Source organism: Chelonia mydas, chromosome 6 (assembly GCF_015237465.2).
Source record: "Chelonia mydas isolate rCheMyd1 chromosome 6, rCheMyd1.pri.v2, whole genome shotgun sequence".
Taxonomy (NCBI): Eukaryota; Metazoa; Chordata; order Testudines; family Cheloniidae; genus Chelonia; species Chelonia mydas.
The window spans coordinates 23,745,151-23,765,138 of record NC_051246.2 but is presented as its reverse complement, the minus strand read 5'-3'; the positions used below and the strand labels follow the sequence as shown (position 1 = coordinate 23,765,138).

The 19,988-nt window shown below is 48.4% G+C and overlaps 1 protein-coding gene across 1 annotated transcript in view; it reads left to right on the top strand.

The window, feature by feature from the left end:
- Positions 1–19,988, top strand: part of LMNTD2 (lamin tail domain containing 2) — a 104,497-nt gene that overhangs the window by 68,149 nt on the left and 16,360 nt on the right. Inside the window, exons 6-9 of the mRNA XM_043548491.1 lie at positions 1,560–1,739; positions 13,269–13,367; positions 13,793–13,908; positions 17,923–18,140. Coding sequence (XP_043404426.1) covers positions 1,560–1,739; positions 13,269–13,367; positions 13,793–13,908; positions 17,923–18,140 — 613 coding nt within the window. The remainder of the gene's footprint in view (positions 1–1,559; positions 1,740–13,268; positions 13,368–13,792; positions 13,909–17,922; positions 18,141–19,988) is intronic.

Genomic DNA, 19,988 nt, shown 5'->3' with positions numbered 1-19,988 from the left:
CAGCAAGGGGGGAGGATCTCGGACCCTGGACATCACCCAGAGCGGGAACTTCCACATTGCTATTTTTAGCCCGGCACTCCAAACCCTGCCAGACCAGTCAGTTGACCCAGGCAGGCTCTGAGGCTTGGTGCCACAGGCAATTTTTGCAGTGTAGACACACCCGGACAGACCAGGCTAGCCAGGGCTTGGGCACCCCACAAGCAATGGAGGTAGTGAAAGATCTGTGGAGCTGGATAACAGAACAAAATCGCCTGTGATTCTCAGGGCTAAGGCTATGTCTACACTAGAAACACCGCAGTGGCACAGCTGCAGCACAGCAACCGTGCTGCTGTAGTGTAGACGCTTACTCCAGCGAGGGAGGGCTTCTTCTGTCTGTAGTAAATCCACCTCGCCGTGAAGTTGATGGAAGAATTCTTCTGTTAGCCTAGCGCTGTCTACATTGGGGTTTAGGTCAGATTAACCATGTCTGAATTTTTCATACCCCCGAGCAACGTAAATAGGTGTTGACCTAAGTTTTAGGTGCAGACTAGACAGGCCTAAGTAGCATGCAGACGTACCCTGTACAAATGTTTTATAAGGGAGAACAGAGAGATCAGTTCTGAAAGAGGCAGGCGTGGGCATTTAATGGGCAAAATGAGGTCCAGTGACATCTGCAGGCTGCTGAGCGGCTGACAGGCCAATATTCACCGATAAGAACTACAAACAAACACAGAGTCAGTCCAGCAGAAACTGGCTCCGCCACACGAATACATTTAAACAACAACCACGTCAGTGCACCGACTGTCCAGTGTAAGTAGCTGTTGTCATGGTTAACAACAGGGCCCATGCAATGCTCTGCACTGAGGCCATTACAGCTATTATAGACTGAACGTAAGAAAATATGTAAGGAGCCGTGACAAGATGGACTGTGCCCTGGATGTTCAGTCTAATCCAAGACCCTCAGGTGAGTGGGATGCGGAGGTTCTTACCGGCAGCCTGGCTAGTGTGAACTGATGGATGGGTGTACTGATTACTGCTTAACCTCTCAGACTGCATTGGTTAAAGATTCAGTCTCCTGAGGGCTACAACATCAGGAATATTATTAGTATTAAGAGACCCTAGGAGCGCACTGCTGCAGTCTAAGAGATTAATCAGTAATCAATACACCCATCCACCACTAAGGCGACCCGTGGAACACAGACTATGTCTTTTGGGACTGACCTTTCATTGGCCAAACCACTTGTCCATCTCCTTTCTCCTTCTGAGTGAGCTGCAGGAGAGTGTGTGTGTGGTAGAGGCTCGGGCTTTGGAGGTAGTAAGTTCAACCCCTGCTGACAGCCCAGCCCGGGGGCGGGTGTCATTACAGGCCTGAGGCCAATTTGACCGCCACCATCCAGGCTCATTCCAACAGCTGGGAAACGGCGCAAATATCGACGGTGAGGGAGTGAAGTGTCCCAGGATAAAAATGAGAGTCACACAGCAGCATAGGTGCTGAAACTAGGGCTGCTGGGGGTGCTGCCAGCAGGGAATATGGCCCCAAGTGGTTGGCTTTGGCATTTACAGGTTTCCTTTTTTAAAAGGAGATGCAAGTCTTGAAGGAGAGACTCTGCAAATCAGAGCTGTTGGTGCAGCACCTGTACAAAGAGATCGTGAGGCTGAAGAAGTCACAGCCTGGGAGACCCGCCCAAGGCCGCAGAGAGCCACAGGAAACAGAGACCAGTGTGAAGGGGGGTGAAGAGCCAGAAACAGAGAGTTTCGAGGTAGGAACTAAAGCTTTAGAGAGCCGAGAGCAAGCGAGTGAGAGCAAAGAAACAGAGGGAGAAAGTGGGGGAGGGGGCTGGAAAGGCACTACGGGTCAGAGATGAAGGCTGCACAGTCTCCAGGCATCAGGACTAGAATGAGATTAAATTGCAAGCTCTACAGACAAATCCACTGGCCCATGATTTAACCGCCCAATCAGCAGGGAGAGAAGGATACTGGCACTGTCAAAGCATCCTCTCGAAATGAACACACACACCACCCCAGAGACAGAAACCCCACCCACTCTGTAAAGGGGTGGCCACTATCCTACAAGCTCTCCCCTCTTCCCCCCAAGCTGTCCCCATCCACACACCCCCGGGCCCCGATTCTAGTCACTCACCACCCTGATATCCAGCCTTGCTTCCCTGCAAACTCTTTGCCATCCCTCAGGGCATTGAGCACATGACCCTCGGCTGGGATGGGGGCTACTCATCCCTCCTCCTGGATGTAGCCTTAGAGACAGGGAGGGATGGCCTGGGAAGTGCAGAGGCTCCTTTCCCAGCCGCCTAATGGTGACCCCTGCCACTTCCATTCCCGGCAGGGTGGGGTCATGGTATATGAAGAGGAGTGACTGTGGTGCAGGGGTGGAAGCAAAGAAATAGCACATGCCGGGGAGGGGGCTGCGAGCCTCACTCTGCTCCTTGCTGTCAGTGTGAGCCACGCTCACTCTAGAGCTGCCCTGTTTCCAGGAGACAGCACCAGAAGGAGCCGGGCTCAGAGGCAGCCTTGCGTGCTGCCTCGCCTCTGTGGCACTCTCTGAACGCTCTTGTTCCTCAGATAATCGCTCTGCCCTTGGGGGGAGAGGCTTGCATGCAGACTGGCCGGCCAGAGATCTGAGTCCATGTCACTCCCATGGTGTAATTCATTAGCGGCTGGGTGTTCCATTACTCCATCTGGTGCTTGGTCACTTCCCTGCAGATTCCTCCACCCAAGAACCGTTCTCCCACAGATTCTCTTTCCAGCCACCTTTCTGTAGCATAAAAACAAGAATGCCCTGCTGCTTTTCTGTACCACAAACAGCTAGGTCACTCCCAGAACCGACATGTTTCACTGCGCTGCCCAGTACGCCGTGCCCAAGCTGTCTGCCATGCCGGTACCCCCGGTGCTTCCCACCCTCCTGACATGGGGCTCGCAAGACACTGAAGGAGGAGAGAGGTGGCTAAAACCGAAGTCACACCGAAAGGACAGTCATTGTTGGTTCTCCCAGTGCTTTCTGTCCTCTGCATGGCTTTCCTTCACATCGCAAGCTCTTGCGGGCAGGGACTGCAACTATTGGGTGCATTGCACCGTGCCGGCGCTAAACAAGTCATACTATGCAAGCAGCCTCAGCTGGCAACACTCCCTGCTCCCACATAACCTCTGGCTCCAAGCTGCCGCTCATCCCCCGATATTTCTGGATGTTGCTTCCTTTTCCTGTACCTGATGCTGGGGATTCGGGAGCCCTCTACTGGCTGGGCACTGAACAGATCCTTTCCCCCACAGCTCATTCGGGCCCTGATTCAATAAGGTATTTAAACACAGGCCTAACTTCAAGCTTTGATTTCAGTGGGATTCTCCCCATGTGCTTAAAGGTAGTCCCGTGCTTAAGTACGTTGCCAAGTTTGGGCAGGGGGAAGGTAAGCAGTAAAGATCCAGCAGATTCATCCATGGTATGCACTGTGCCTACTGCTCAGCGCTCAAGTGGCAGTGACATCTTCTCTTTGCAAGCCCCTAGGCAACAGAGGGCGAGACCTTTGCAAGGCGATACACACTGGGGCTGGCCTGACCGATCCCGTCCAGTAATGGGCAGTGGTACACACCACAGGGAGTCTGACCCTCTTTATTCCCTGCCCCAATGAGAATTAGGATGGGAACGAAGAGCTATCCGCCCCTCCTGTGAGCCAGCCAGGTCTAAATGAAGAAGGTGGCTGGGCCTGGAGTAGGGGGCAGATTTGAGAAGTCCTCTTTGTTTACCCTTCTAGTCCATGCCTGCCTCCCTGGGGACGCTGAGCAGCAATCAGCTGTGAAAGCCTCTCTGGGAAAAGGGAAATGCTCTAAGCTGAAGCAGCGTCCCTCAGACAGAGATGTCAGTCACTCGAGCCTCACGGGGAGGCCTGTGTGGCTGCACTCTGGGAGTTTAGCAGGAAAGGTTAGGAAAGGTGTATGGCTGAATCAGGGAAGAACAGCGCCTGTCACAAGCAATTACTTTATTATCATCAGTACATAAAGCCAGAGGAGCAGTGCAACCAAGTGGCTAATTCAAGGAAAGTGGAGAGGGAGAGGAGAAGGAAGCAGCGACATGTATCGTCATGTATATTCCTCTATTGCACCCTCTTTATACAAACATATTCAGGGCCCAAGCATTTTGCGTGGGACAGACAGAAAAGATGGGCCTGCGCCGAAAGCCCAGATTCAAACACCCACAGATTTTGGAGATTTCAAAATCCTGAGCCCAGAGTCAAGTTTTGCAGCTCTGGTTATAGCACAATTAGAATGGGGTGAATGTGGCTAGGAGCCAGTGTAAGTCAATCTTACAGGAGAAATGGATCTATCAAGAAAGAGCGAGTGGACAGGCCTTACATAAGTTTCTGTGCCATACATGCAGAGTCTGCCACAGGGCTGGAGGGAGTAGGTGCACTGCTTTAGGTTGCCCCTCGTGGCTCAGAGAGAACTCTTAAGAATGCAAGTCTCACTCCTTTAGCCCTTGATCCAAAGGCAAGGGGAGGCTGTTCATGGACGTTACTGCGCGTTTGATCAGGCCTCTTGAGAGAGACTCGCTCAGTTGGGCTAACAATTTTTAACATCTCTCACTCTTCAGCTGAAGGAATTTTGAAGTCAGTGTCTTTTTACAGGTCTGACGGATTCAATCTGGTAGTTTAGTCCCACAAATTTAGGTCTTTCTGGAGAAGAAGGATGGTCTTGTGGTTCAGGGGTTGACTGGCCTGGGATTCGGGAGCTGTGCATTCAACTTCTGGCCCTGCCACAGACATCTTATGCAACTATGGCTGTATCACTTAGTCTCTCTGTGCCTCAGTTCCTCATCTGTTGAATGGGGATAATAATGCTCCCTTTGTCTGTCTTGTCTAATGTAGAGTGTACACATTTCAGGGGCGGTCTCTTAGTATGTGTTCATACAGCACCCAGCACAATGGGGTCCTGCTCTCAGCTGGGGCCTTTCCGCACTACAATAACAAAGAGGTTTTGCGAGATCTAACAGGCAAAGAAATGTCCCTGCCCCCAAGTCTAATGAAAAGCATGTTTAAAAACACACTTTTCAATTTGTCATTAACATACTGAAAAACAATATCAAATTATGTAGATATTTATCCTGATTAACCTTACCTAACACATTCATCCTTCTGCACCAGTACAATCAATCTTAATCATAACCATTTCCATGTATCTCTCGTCTCCTAATTCCACTTTATTTAACCTTTAACAAAAATCCACACAAGAGGCACTTAGACCTCTAGACATTGACAAAACAAATAGAAGTCTAGTTATCCTCCCCTGCACATAGTGTCCAAATGTGAATAGTTGTTCTGCCTTCCATGGAGGAGACTTTCTGGAAGTGTTCCCTTCTTCTGCTGTTTTTTCCTTTGTAAATCACATATAAGTCATAATCAATTGCTATGTATATCCCTTCATATAGGATCATTTGACCTGTTCCTCATCTGCTTTCCCCCTCTATATCTGTCAAGTTTAAAAGTCCCATTTGCGTTTGGTGAGCCTCTTATTGTTGTCTCTATTTGTTTTGTTCAAAAGTAAAAACACAGTGACCATACACTAAGATCTGCTTGATCCCAGTATAAAGCAATCTGTCATTTTTTCCATGGCATTGGTTTCCCAAGCTTTATTTCTCCATGCCATTAATCTAATGAAAAGATTTGTGTTTACATTTAAAACTCCCTGGCATTGTTTGGGAGTATTGGGCTGGTGAATGAGAACTAAGAAGGGGAAGTGACTAGTCTATTTTCATTCTCCAGTCTGAGTAAAGAAAAGGAAATGGTGTAACAGGTAATAAGTCAGTTATTGAGCTTGATTTTTAATTTGTTTCCAAGTCTAATAACCTACATTAGTAACACAGGGAAAGAAATGTGCTTTCTTCCACCCCTAAAAATCTAAGATTTGTAACTCAACAGCATCCTTTTAAAATCTCATTTGTCACAGGTTGGCAGCATCACCGGGGGCACTATTAGATCAGAATTTGTTCTTTGCACGGTCGCCGTGTCAATCCACTCCTTGTGGACAATATTTTGAGTAGAGTTCTCCCACCTAACAGGAAGGCTCAGTAACTGCCCGAAGCCAGGTCCTTCTTGCGGGTCTAGGATGGGTTGGTGGATCAGTAACAATCCTACATATTATTCCTAATAGGCAAAACCTTTGTTGCAAGGCTCTGTCACATCATGCCTTTGCTCTTGGTCAGCATATCAGCAGCGAATATGCCAGGTTGACACGAGTCTTTCCTGCTTCCAGGATGTTGACAAGAACCTCGCGAAGGGTTATATATTAATTCTGGCCGTTTGGAGGCCACTTTCCCTTGTTCCGTCTCCGCCTCAGTTTTTGATGGTTTTGAGCTCTGGGTTTGTGGGATCCTCTATCGTAAACAATCCTTATTCACCAATTGAGGGCCTGATCCAAAGCCCTTGATGTCAATGGAAAGGCTCCCACTGACTTTGCCAGCTGTAGGTTCATAGTCGTGGAACAGTTGCAGCTCCCCCTCTAGTTCAAACCCAGACCCTGGCCTCTTGCTGTGGACTTAAAAAAAAATAATAGCAGCACCCCAATCTGCCTGCTTGGAGCTCAGCACCTCCAAGGCTCAGGCTGAAAGTGTCTTCCTACAACAGGATTCCGACCGAATTGCCTCATATAACGTGAGCAGCTAGACACCCCGAACTCAGTAAGGTTTGACAATGACCCCAGTATTGACCTGAAAGGATGTCAGGTATCACTGGGATGGGACAGGCTACAGAGATATTCAGTATGGTCCTAAGGGTACAAGGCTGGAAAGGGTGCCCAGTCTACTAGCGTCTGGTCAAGGGCGTCACTAAGCTGCCATGGTTAACATAGCAAGGTCTGGACATTGAGGACCAGAAGAGCAGTCAATGATCAAGAGGCCTCCTTGCTGTAGTGTTGCTCCTAAGAATAACTAGCACATATCTAGATGGTCTCATGGGAAGCACTAGCTCTAGGACCCATCAGGTAAGTGCTGAGTTCTGGGCTGTGCCTCAGACATACTGTGTGAACTTAGGCAAGTTGCTTAATCTATGTGCCTCAGTTTACTCATCTGTGAAATGGGGCTAATGATACTTCCCTACCTCACAGGGGAGAGGTGGGGATAAATTCATTCACATACATGCTCAGATACCTGAGAGAGGAGCAACTGGAGAGAGGGGAGGGAGCGATTTCTTATTAGCTGGAGTCATGCCTGTGCATAAAAATGTCTCTTTAGTGCAGAACTCCATTTCGTAACTTGCAGGGGAACTATGACACTCTTAATTTTATATTAAATTATTTAATGTATTAAAACACTGCCTGAAGCACTGATGGGGGATTTGCTTTTAAACTCCCCCACCTCCTCACACATACAAAACATACTTGGTTTTTAAAATAAGACTGGGTGTGCATAAATACCTGTCCCATAGGGAAACAGTTTGTTTTCCTTTGCATTTCTCTTCTTCTCTCCCTGTTGCTCCCTCTCTTCCCTCTGCCCCTGCCTCACACCCACCTTCTCATGTGTATATTTTAACAGACACAATCATGGGCAACACAAGAATGTTGACTGTTCAGAGTGGAATTTCTTAGAGGGTGTACATCATTACAGGGCTTTTAAAGCTGAATGGAAGTATGTGTGTACACTCACACATGTGCATGCATGGCCCTGTGCACACTGGGACAATAACTGCTCTAGCCAGTCACGTTTAAACAAGGTTATGGCTCGCAGTATTCAGTTTCCATGCCCAGTTTTAATAGGATCTCCTTTTGTTGAATGAGACTCATGCAAGCCAAACATAAACTATGCATAGGGCCATTTGTTTTTTTATTTTCATTTAATTTTTCCTGGGAGTTTATCAGTGTTTATTACCACAGCAACAAAAACAGGTGAAAATCAGTGGAAAAAATAAATAATTTTTCTGGGTAAATATCGGGGTTTATTTTGGTGGACAGGGAAAAAGGTATTCAGTAGATTCATGCTTTGATGAATGGAATTCAACGTGGTTTGCTGCAGAACTCAAAACCCAATGTCACCTCTGAGTTTAAGAAAACAATATATTTCTAATCCCCAAATAAAACTTTTCATTTGAATAAACAGTTTACTGTTGTAGACTTAGAACTATTAGCCTATAAATATTTACATATTTATAAATATATATGGGCCACACCATTTGCAGCGCATATACTCAACTTCATCCTTTTCTCCTGTTTTTTGAACACTTTTGAATATTCGGATACAGATTTTTGTTTTCTCCCCATTTGGGTGGGTCAGATTTTTAAACCATTATCTGTTAACAGCTTGAAATGTGTACGTGGTGGGCGTGAGATTCGTCAGTAGGTTCAGATGTGCATGCACTTCAGAGCTTGTGTGTGTGCCTGTTTATTGTGTGTATCTTTTGACTAATACATGGCCTTACTTCAGTAGGCAGCTTTGCATATACACACAGACTAATGTATTATCATAATACATACATCTCATGCAGCATATTGCATTTTCCTAATAAAACAGTTATTTTTTATATATTTGAATGATACAAAAGTAGGGTGAAAATCGGAAAAAACTAAACAACACTGAAGAACCCGTGATTTTTTCAGTAAAAAGCAGTTTAAACTGAAAAGAAAGGTGCTGAACTATGCAGCCTATAAAAAGAAAAGGAGGACTTGTGGCACCTTAGAGACGAACAAGTTTATTTGAGCATAAGCTTTCGTGAGCTCCAGCTGACTTCATCGGATGCACGCTGTGGAAAATGCACCCTATGTAATCCATAGCATGGTTTTACAACACAGATCTCAGACAAAACAACAACAACAACACTTGCAAGCACTGGTCAGGGAAAATGTGCTGGAGCCCTGCTAGTAATAACCTTGTTCAAACACTATTGTAGCTATCAGTTTCTATCTCAGTGTGAATAGGGGCCAAAAATACAAGGATCCTGCAGATAACTGTCTGCTAAAATGCACATAAGCCTTGGAGAGAGAGCAAGTCACAGGCAAAAGACAAGAGCAGAAAAGAATAAGAAAGGTGCAAAATCAGAGTTTGGGCTGGTTTCCACTGAAGCCAATAGCAAAATTCCCATTGACTTCATTGGTATTAGAATCCAGCCTTCAGCCCCCTCCTGGACAGGTGCCCTGTTATAAGGAATAAATCCTGCTTCATGTGTGAGAGAAATTCCAACGCCAATCTAGCTAAGCACAGTGTCTCCTGTTCAGGAATTAGAACCCTAATTTGGCACAGAAACCTTGGCAGAGGGACGAGAATGTTGGAACAGGTTTGAGCCTGCAGTGCTGGGGGATCTGCAAACTGCATTACAGCAATGGTATGTGGTATGCAGCTCCGCTCTAATCCAGAAGAGGATGGAAGCTATGCAGTGGGCAAGCGTGGCCCCAGGCCAGGGAAATTCACAGCGCTGCGTGCCCTGGATGGCTCAGTTTTGATGTAATGTGGTTACGGAGCAGGGCTTAGGCAGAAGGCATCCAGTGGGGGTGGGGATAGCGTGGGGGTGCGTGTCTGGGCAGGTCACAGCCAGGGCTGCCCTTATATCACGACAAAATACCTCCCCTGCAATTGGAACTAGATTTGTAAGGAGCAGCTAAGGCGTTCCCCCTTTGGGGCAGGTCAGCTCAGGGTGGCTCTGTCGGAAGTTACAGAGACATGAGGTGAGGACTGGAAGGCAGAGCTAGATTAGCTGGCCCACAGGCTGCTGGAGTGCCCATGACTTCAGGCAGCAAGGGCACATGGGGAGCTGGGCACATTTTGCTGTGACTCCCCCTATATCTGGTAGCGTGGTTTATGTGGAGGGGACTCGGAAATGCTATGGGAAGAGGAGTTAAAACCCATTAAGAGAGGAGGAGATACGTGCTGAGTCAACAAAACTCCTCTGTAGGGTTAGAGGCAGGTGCTGGGGCCTGCTCTGGTGGCACAGTTGCAGGAAAGCCCGTGGGTCTGGCCTAAGGACCGCCCTGCAGAGGGGACTGCTAGGGACCATTCACCCTCTTCGCCCCAGAACAGGATTAGAGGATCTTAGGAACTAACGGACTGGGTCGGACCAGCGCTCATCCGGCTAGTCTAGGCTCTGGGTATGGCTACAGTACAGCTGGCAGGGAGCCTCGCAGCCCAGGCAGACAGACTTGGGTGAGCGGGGCTCACGCTAGCATGTGGGTGTTGTGGTGCCAGCAGAGGCTCGAGCTAGCCATGTGACCTCAAGCCCACCCTAACCCTGGGTCCGAGCTCAGGTGGCTATCGCAAGCCTCTGCCGCAACATCGAGTCAGCTATTTTTAGTGCGCTAGTGCCAGCACCATTAACACACATCTGTATGTGCAGTAGACAGCACTGCACATACCCCTTCTGGGGCCTGTACCCGCTTCTTCAGAAGAAGATGCAAGAAAGCCTTCAGTAGGCAGTTATGGGATAACACACCTCCCAATTTCTTGTTTGTTTAACACCCTTAGTGTTGTAACTCAGGGTGTCCTTGCTAGCCATCTAGACCTCTTCTCCCTTTTTTGAGCCCTCAACAGTATCCTGTGACAGTGAGTTCCACAGCTTAACTTTGCAGTGTGTATGGAAAAAAATATTTTCTCTGAGCAGTTTCAGATTTGCCACCTTTCCATTTCATTGTCTGTACCTTTGCTACCTGTTTATTCGCCCTTCTTGTAACACTTTCCTGATCTACCTTTTCGGTACCGTTCATTTTGCGGTATCCTTTGAGGCTGGATGGCCAGAACTGAGCAAAGTATTCCAGATCAGGGCATCTCAGCAATTTAAACAATGCCAGTGACAAAAGCCAAAAAAGATAAAATTAGAAAAATAAACCCAGCATTGCCGAGCTGTCAGAATCCCCCACTGGCTGAAAGCAAGCCCATAATTGTCCTCGCTAAAGAGGGAGCTGATCCTGCAAAATTGAAGCTAATAAGAATTTGGCCATTGATTTCAATGGGAGCAGAATCAACCCATAGATTCATTGTACCATTTGGCCACTAGGGGGAGATAGCCAATAAGCCTTTGCTGCATATGGAATTCACATGTTATTGCTCCCCACATGGCTAAGCTTCCTTCTGTTTTTAAAATCAACCTTTGTGACTTTAGGCAAAACAAACAAAGTAGTGGAAAAGCAGATGGCCCTGTTTGATTATGGGCATCTTCATGCAGGCACACAAGAGAGGAGCGGGGGATCCTTTGGAATTTGAAGTCAAAATGTGACACACCCCAGTAAAATAAGCAGAACCAGAGCTAAACTAATGGGGGGAGATTATATTTCAAATCTTAAAATCAATCACGAATAAGGCAGATGGATCCCCAATATGTAAAGAGTGAAGCAACTGAGGATGACCTGCAGGACCAGCGAGGGGTATGCTTCAGCAGCTCTGAGGGGCTGCAAAGTGCACCCCATCCCATTAAGAGAAGGGAATAAACACGCCTGGACTCTTTACAATTCACTCCTTGAGATTCAAGAGGAAAACCAAACCTGGGGCTGGAGGGAGAGGCAGGAGAACGTTGTTAAGTAGGAATTTAAAAATAAGTTAAATGTGCAAGAGAAGCAGAGACCCAGCGGAATTCAGAACAAACACAACCAAAACAGCAAAGCCCTCTCTGTCAGCTAGTGGCTCTTAGGTGTTGCTTACACTCTCATAATTGCACCCATGGGTGCAGCTGAACAGGGTGTGGTCCATGACTCAGCTGTGAGAATAGCCAAGCACAAACCAGTTTCTGAAATGATGCTAGAACATGGTGTGTGCTTGGCTACTCTTGCAGTTAAACTGGGACAACTGCACTTATTGCTGACATCCATTGGCAGTAGGGGATATTTCCTGTCCCATAGACAAGGGTTTTCAGGACTGCAAACTTTTAAGCATTGTCCCCGACTCATTGCCATCTTCTCCTGTTATCTGATACTGTAGTAAGGGTTAGCTGGGGGAAGTGAGCCTGGCAAAAGCAACAGGTTTTTCTTCTGACACCAGCTAATAGTATTCATGACTCCACTTGCAGAGACACCTCATCACCTGTGAGTGAATTGATTCTGAGGCACCCTCCCCACTAGCTGGCAGTACAGTTGCACCAGTGGGCATGCTACAAAATCATCCCATTACTTGGCACAAATATGGCACCTTTCCTCCAATTTATCTCCAAGCTCTTCGGGGACAGTTAGCTTTGGCCCACTCTTGGTAGGCAGGAAAGCATTGCTGTACTTTAGGGAGAGGGAACTGGAGACTTAATGAAGGAAGGTGACTTGCCCTGTGTTCTTCTACATACAGTAGCAGAGTCAAGGAGCAAGTTCTGATTCTCCTTACCCTGCTGTAACCACTAGCCCGTGCACTGGTTACAGAGACTGCAAGTCTAGAACAAGACATGCATGGTGTTTTTCAGGACAGACCTTTGATTCTCAGAGATGGTATTTTCTTCTTTCACATCTGCTTCGGGTGACAACTTAAGCATGGTTAAAAAAACCTGAAAGGAAATATCCAGCTAGCACGGCGACAGAGAGTAAAGAGCAGTCTGACTCTGGTACAGTGGGGTTAGAAGTCCTGTTCAGGGTCTTCTCCAGGCTCTATGCCAAGTGAATAAACACACCCTCCACCCTACAGATCAGAGTGCAGATCTGATTGGCCCAAATAGTGGCCCTCAGCGAAACACTGCACTAAATTCTGGTTTTGCTTTTTATGATCTTCCCCCAGTGCTGTGGAGTCTTGGTGGTCCCTACTAGACAGATCTACAGCTGCAGGGGACATAGGGACCAGGAGACAGCACAGAGACTGCTCTGGGGGCAAAAAAAAAGCCACTTACAGAAATGTCCCAAAACCACAGAAATAAACATGCCAGCTCACAGTCACGTTAAGACCGTTACTGGAGTTTGGGGGTCGAGTGGGAGGTTATTTAAAGACAGAACTGAATGCTCACCCTTGAGTAAGTGAACATGGATTGTGCTTTAGCGTGTCCACAAAGAGGGTGTGATGTTGGCCGAGGATCACTGCTTTAGCTTGTTTAATATCAGGCCCCCTCCAACCTGGGACTCTTCCCACATCTAGCCAGGAACCTCCTCTCATCTACCAGTATAGGGAGGGTGGGTGGTCACACGCCCCTGGGGCCCCCGTTTTGATCCCCACATTGAGAATCCATGAGCTAGAGGATCAAAGCGCATGCCCTGCAGTGGGGCTGCAGCACCTGAGTCCAACTGATGCGGGGGGGGGAGAATGAGAAAGGACGACCGAAGTTAGGACTCGGAAAACACTCTTGCACACAGGACAAATCCCACGTGACAGAGTGGCTCTGTTAACGTGCTGCTTGCATCTCTCCATGTAGGTTTGGTCAGAGATGGGAAACAACATAGAGGCAGAGCCTAGTAACATGGTGCTGCGGAGGATCCCCAAGCACATGAGCTTCCTGGATTCATTCTTCAAGGTCAGTCCAGTGCACAGCTCCATGGAGGGCGGTAGAGTCAGGGTCAAGTGCAAGACCAGGGACTGGAAGCCCCTTCTGACAAAAGACTCCACTTCACTGCTTGATGTGCCATCGGTGTGCGATTGTATTAAACAGCTGGTGAGGGGCCAGGAGGGGAAGAGAAACGCTCCTGGGACTGGCATTGGTAGTGAGGCCCTTGTCCAACCCTTTCAGTGAACACGGCAGAGCTGGATCTTTGGGCTGTCCAAAAGCTCGTAGGGAACCCTGCAGCCTTGGGCTTAGAACAGACACAATAGTCACTCTGCCACCATTTTTGTCTCTAGAGGACACCAAAGGGGCTAGCAGTTGGCAGAGATCTGCCTGGCACACAGATCGCAGTCCTGGACAACGATTGGCAGGTTCACCAGTTTCTTCCGCTTTTTTAGGATAGAGATCCAGCAACACTTGAGAGGGAAAAGGACAACGGAAGAACCCAGACGGCAGAAGTAGTTCAAGCAGAATTCAACATCTACCCCAAGTCCTCTACAGACTCAGAGGCCAGGTACGGCAAAGCCAGTGACTGCTCCCCACCTGCTCTCCATTACCACAGGGCTATTAATTAATCCCCACAATACTGATGTTCGCAGCACCACTAGTGGCTTCATATTAGAGTCAGGGGTATCCCAATGAGGTCTGTGGGGCAAATTCACAGTGACACCAGTTCTAGCCCAGTGTAACTCCACTGACACTGTTGGAGTCACTCCTGATTTATACTGGTGTGCATGAGAGAGAAACAGGCCGAATGGATTTACAGCAGGGCTGTTTGGTCTGTAACTGTTACCGTGAGCTACATACAGAAGAAACAGGATTTCTACAGGGAGTGCAAGATTCACACCTGCCACTCCCATAGGGGGACCCTACCCTCTTCACCTCGCTCTTGTCATGCCCTTATCCGAGTGTGATGGCATGGAGGTCACCCCAGTCTACCCCTTTTGGCCAGACATGGTGCCACAGGTGAGCCCTGCCTCACTCCTCTTCACCCAAGCTATAAACCAGGCTAGACTTTTTTAATCAACGAGCACCCCCCCTTTCCAAGGTCCATGTACTGACTGCAATAGGCATAAATAGGTGCTTACCCCAATACACTGAGGGATATTTGTTGTGCCATGCTCAGTCCAACCAGCAATCAAGGACTGGATTTGGGGTGAAAGGCTTGGGGGACACCAGGCTTGGGTGCTGTTTTTGTTGTTAGTGACAAAAGGGAAAATAGAATGTTTGAAGTAAAATATTTCAGGTATTCCATAGGTGAATTAATTTTTCACTAACCTCCTAGAATATTCTGGACCTTTGTAGAATCTCATGGAACTTTAGAGACTTTCTGAGAACTATATTTTCCTCGAATCCCTTAGAATATTGTGGGCCATGCCCTGGAGGGTATATAAGGGGTGGGGTGTCGCCCGTCAATCAATGAGATTAAGAGGGAAGTGAAGTGAGAGCCTAGCTGTGATATTGTGAACTTCATTTTATTGTGTAATTGTGAAAGTGTATGTGTGGTTGGCACGGAAATGGAGGTGGGGTGCCGAAAACACTCCTCGACTGGGGCACCATTTGGTCTAGGGCCAGCCCTGCCAGCAATCTCTGGCTCCTTCCTTCAGGACACTCTGCTTCCCCACACCTGTGAGCAGTCTGTTTCTGGGACTCTCCCTGGTTCTGTCTCTGGGTTACTCCTTTTCAGCCCTTCCTTAAGCAGGAGTCCCCCATTCTCCCCTCTGAAGCAGAGTTGTGGATTAGCCAGCTGTAGGGTCTTTGCCAGCTTCCCCCTCAGCTGGCCCCTTTTCCCTCAAGGAGCCTTCCAGCTTCTCAGCTAGCCTTTCCGCATTGCTGGCTGCCCTGCTATCAGGGAAGAGGCAGCATATGCGCTGCTCCCCTTCTCCTAATTCATCCCCAGTTGGCTGGGGGCTTTGCCCCACCGTCTCTGTAAGGGTCCTGTCCCTTATTGGCATTTCCTCCCAAAACACTTCTTACTCCTAGAACCACTTCCGCTCTCCCAATAGCTCCAAGGCAGGGGCGGCAGGTTTGCATAATTTTTGGTGGTGCCCAGAACAGGTCCAAGTCCTGTCCCCCCCAGCCTTGTAAGCCAACATACAGTAACTCCTCACTTAAGGTTGTCCCAATTAACGTTGTTTAGGTAATACGTTGCTGATCTGTTAGAGAACATGCTCATTTAAAATTGCGCTATTCTCCCTTATAGTGTTGTTTGGCAGCCGCCTGCTTTGTCCACTGCTTGCAGGAAGAGCAGCCCGTTGGAGCTAGTGGTGGGGGCTTGGAACCAGGGTGGACCGGCAGCCCCCCTGTCAGCTCCCCTAAGTTCCCCATGCGGCTGCTGCCCAGCAGACTATCAATTGCTGGACAGTTCAGGTGTCTCTCCCCCCACTGCCATGTGCTGCTCCTGTCCTCTGCCTTGGAGCTGCTCCATGAACCTCCTGCTTGCTGTGCAGGGGCGGAGGGGGAAGAGGGGTGCTGATGTTAGGGTGTCCCCCTCCCCCGTTCCTGCCCCCCCATCTCCACAGAGCAGGGGCGGGATGCGACAGGGCTCAGAATGGAGGGAGCTTGCTGGCAGCAGCTGCTGTCTCAAAGTCTCTCTCTGCCATGCTGTTCTCCCCCCCACCCCCATTTGTGCTGCCTTATAGAGTGTGAGGCTGCATTAACAACGTGTTAACCCTTGAGGACTCAGGGGAGTGCTAGTTCATCATTTAGCAGTAAGGCATTCCCTGGGAAATATCCCACCCTCTGACTCCACCACCTCAACCAAGCTTCCATTGGCAAAAAAAGTTCCCTGGAACCTAACCTCCCTATTTACATTAATTCTTATGGGGAAACTCGATTCGCTTAACATCGTTTCACTTAAAGTAGCATTTTTCAGGAACATAACGACAATATTAAGCGAGGAGTTACTGTATATTTAAAATAATGTAAAACTGTGAGGGCTCTGGGGTGGGGCTGGTGATGAGGGGTTTGGGGTGTGAGAGGGCTCAGGCAGAGGGCTGGATTGAGGGGTTTGGGAGGGGCTCAGGCTGGGGAACAGGGTTGGGGTGCAGGGGGTGAGGGCTCTGGCTGGGGATGTGGGCTCTGGGGAGGGACAGGGCTGGAGATGAGGAATTTGGGGTGCAGACAGGCTGCCCCAGGGTAAGGGCCCGAGAGGAGGACTCCCCCCAGCCCTCTCCCTGCAGGCAGCAGCAAGCTCCAGGGGAGGGCCCCCCCACTTCCCCCCTGCACCACACTCACCTTGCACCACTGTCACTGCACATGCTCCTAGGGCCCCTCTCAGGTACAGGAAGCCCCCCTGCCTCCCCTGTGGTGGGTGCTATCCCCCTTCCTACTGGGGAGTCTCCCCACAGCATCCTCCAACCTCCAGGCATTGATCATAAACTCAGATTCCCTTGAGTCAAGGCAACACAGCACTGGGGCGTGTGTATTTTGTAGTGATTCATATTATGGAGAAACTAAACTAGAGAGGAGGAAAAATGGCCTTATATGAGTAACCCAGCAAGCAGTGGAGCAAGCCATTGGGTTTTCATGTCAGCTGATACAGCTGCAATAGACCTGCCTTTTTCTATAGTTGTCTGGTTATTAGCTGTCTAATGTGCTAAAAAGTGCTTTTGTAATCCATTTGATTAGGTACCAGTGTTTGACTCGTTATTTAAAGGGTTACTACAAACAATATTTTTGTAAGCCCAGATACATCAGTTTTATGTACTGTCTGAGGGGCACGGACCATAAAATGGGCTTAAAATTTGCCGATTTTCAAGTTCTCCTGTGTTAAGACTACCCCCCTCCAGCCCCAGCATGCACTCCGCTAATGCTATGTAAAGCACAGAACTCCACTGGAGAGGACAGCAGCTGCAATGCAGGTCTACCTGCATTATATTATTCAGCCACTAGATGTCTGTTTTCTGGATAGAGTTCCAGACAGAATGTGGTCCTTGGTAAACAATGAAGAGGAAGCTGGAACTCAAGCTGTGTAGAAACTAGTTTGGTGTTTTATATAATCACAGGTCTGTCTGTTATTCCATATAGCAAGACAGCAGCCACTTGCTCCAGCGTGGGGTTCTACACTATACTGTATTTTGCCATTTTTTTAAGAAAAACCCTTGTTTTACAAAATAACGATAAGCTGTAAGGGGTGGGTATGAGGTTACCAGCACAGTGCATGTTGGGGCATTATGAGGCAGGAAGTGGACTTTGTAGAAAGGCACATTTAAAGTCCAATCTGTATTGAATGCCTGTCATTGCTGAGCTATCTGAAGCATCCAGTAAAACATTCTAAAGTGGTTTGCTTTTAGTTTACAAGTCAACTCACCTTTAAATGTACTACCAATAGATGATATGCTACCCCCAGGGTCTGGCCAGAACATACACAAGATATTTTTTCTACTTATCAAACTGAATAAGGATTACTTTTCCATCACCCATAGTTCATTAGTTAATTCATTCTATTTCTGGGGTAGAGACTGCCAAACATTATAAACAGTACATCAATCCAGCCAGACCTTAAACATTTTATCTTTTCCTACAGACGGAAAATAAGTGATTTTAGCAGCTTCAGTTCAAGTCTAGAGCTGGTTAGTTCACCTGCAAGAAAGGAGAGGAAACTATACTCAGAAAGTTCTTGGTGGGATGTGATCTCTTCTCCAAAATCAGATCTTGTTTCTACACCAAGCAGGTCTGAAATTGCGGTATTGTTCCCCAGTCTCCCACCATCCTGGGAGAACATCCAGCCCCAACACTCTGCTTGTAAGTTTAAATTCTGCCACTTTATACGATCTGCCATTAGGGGAGTCATGCATGGGCAACACTTGCAGACACATGGCCTGAGCTCATGTAATCTAGATTAGTCTGTCCAAGAGGGTAAGAATTAGTTACAGTTGACGCTAAACGGCTCCTTTACAATGTGATAACTACTGTCCTGAGGGATCCGGTTACAATCCTGTGGTCCCCTGACAGTTAAAAAATGTTCTCAGTTATTCTACCAATTTCAGTACAGTCACTCTGGCATAACTGAAATCAGGGTCCAGCTGGCAAACTACAGGAACTAAGTATATTTTAACCACACTGGGGAGTTTATTGAATTATTAATTATTATTATTATTATTATGCTAGTGTCTGGATGCCCTATCCAATGTCAAGGCCCCGTTGTGTTAGGTGCCGAGCATGCATATAGTAAGAGACAGCCCCTATTCCAAAGGGTTTATAGACTAAATAGACAAAGGGAGCTTTATTATGCCCATTATGTAGAGAGATTAAGTGACTTCCCCAAGACCACACAGGAAGCCTGTGGCAGAGTTGAGAATTAATGATGTCCCCTGAGGCCCAGTCCAGTGCCTGAACCGCAAGATGATGTTTTCTGGCAGGATATAAATAGTTCCTGCAGCCACCTCCTGGGATCTACAGCAGCTGTAACTTGATGACAGCTTTAACTAACCTCCCAACTAACAAAGCTTAGTTCAGAAAACCCCACCCAGTCGCACCGTACTGTCACGGGAGAGAACCAACCATCCCAGGCACCGATTGCCCTCGGTTTTCTGCAGTACCGGTCACACACCAGGCATCACCAAACATTTGACCCTTACGCATATGCCTACACCTGGCACTGGGGGCATGAGTCCCAGCTCGAGGAGACAAACCTGTGCTAGCTCTCGTCGCCACAACAGCGCACGCGGCAGGAGGGGCTAGCCACCCTGAGCGCCTGCCCAGAGACACGAGGTATGTATTCGGAGCAGGTAGCCCTCTCCCACCACTCACATCACCCCGGCTATGCTATTTTTAGCCTGCTAGCTCACTGAGAGCGAGTGCAGCTACGTCTCCTCCAGCTGGGAATCACACCCCCAGCTCCAAGCAGAGACACCCCAAAACGGAATTGGTTAGCTAGCGCTGGGCCCTGCCAGTGCAGGATTGCGGCTTGCAGTGGAGCCTGGGGCACTCTGGCCAGTTAGAGATTATAGGGACTGCACAGGAAGACGGGGCAGCCCTGGGGCCCTGAGCCAGAGCTCACTCATCGCAGCTTTGGATGTTAAAGGCCCCAGGCTGGAACCACTGATGCACAGTAAAGTTGTGCCGGGGTTTCCATTGGTAGCAGGAGGACACTAGTGCGCAGGGAAATTTGTCAGAACACATGGTGTCACTCCTTACTCTTTTCCAAGAGCTTCTGGGATCTTGAATAGCTATCGGCATGGCCAGCAGGGATAGGGGTGTCACAGCCCCTGCAAAGGCACCGAGTAGAAGTCTCTCCTAGGAGAGACGATGCTGGCCAGGACATCAGCGTTAGGCCTTCTCCTTTGGCGAAGCACCGTCAGGGCCCTGGCGTCTAACACAGCCAGGCACGCATTTTGTGTTGAGGACAGCCCCTGCAACAGCACGGCATCAGGCACCGCGCTGCCAGGTCAGTGCCCAGAGCAGTGTTTGAACCTGCAGCCTGGCTGGGGCTGGGAACAAGGTGCACGTTTAACAGGGAGGGGGATTAACCATTGAGACACCTGGCCAGGAGACGTGGTCAATTTGCCATCACTTGGAGTCTTCAGATCAGGAGTGAACATCCTTCGGAAGAGGCACACTAGTTCAACCACGAGTTACTGTGAGAATCAT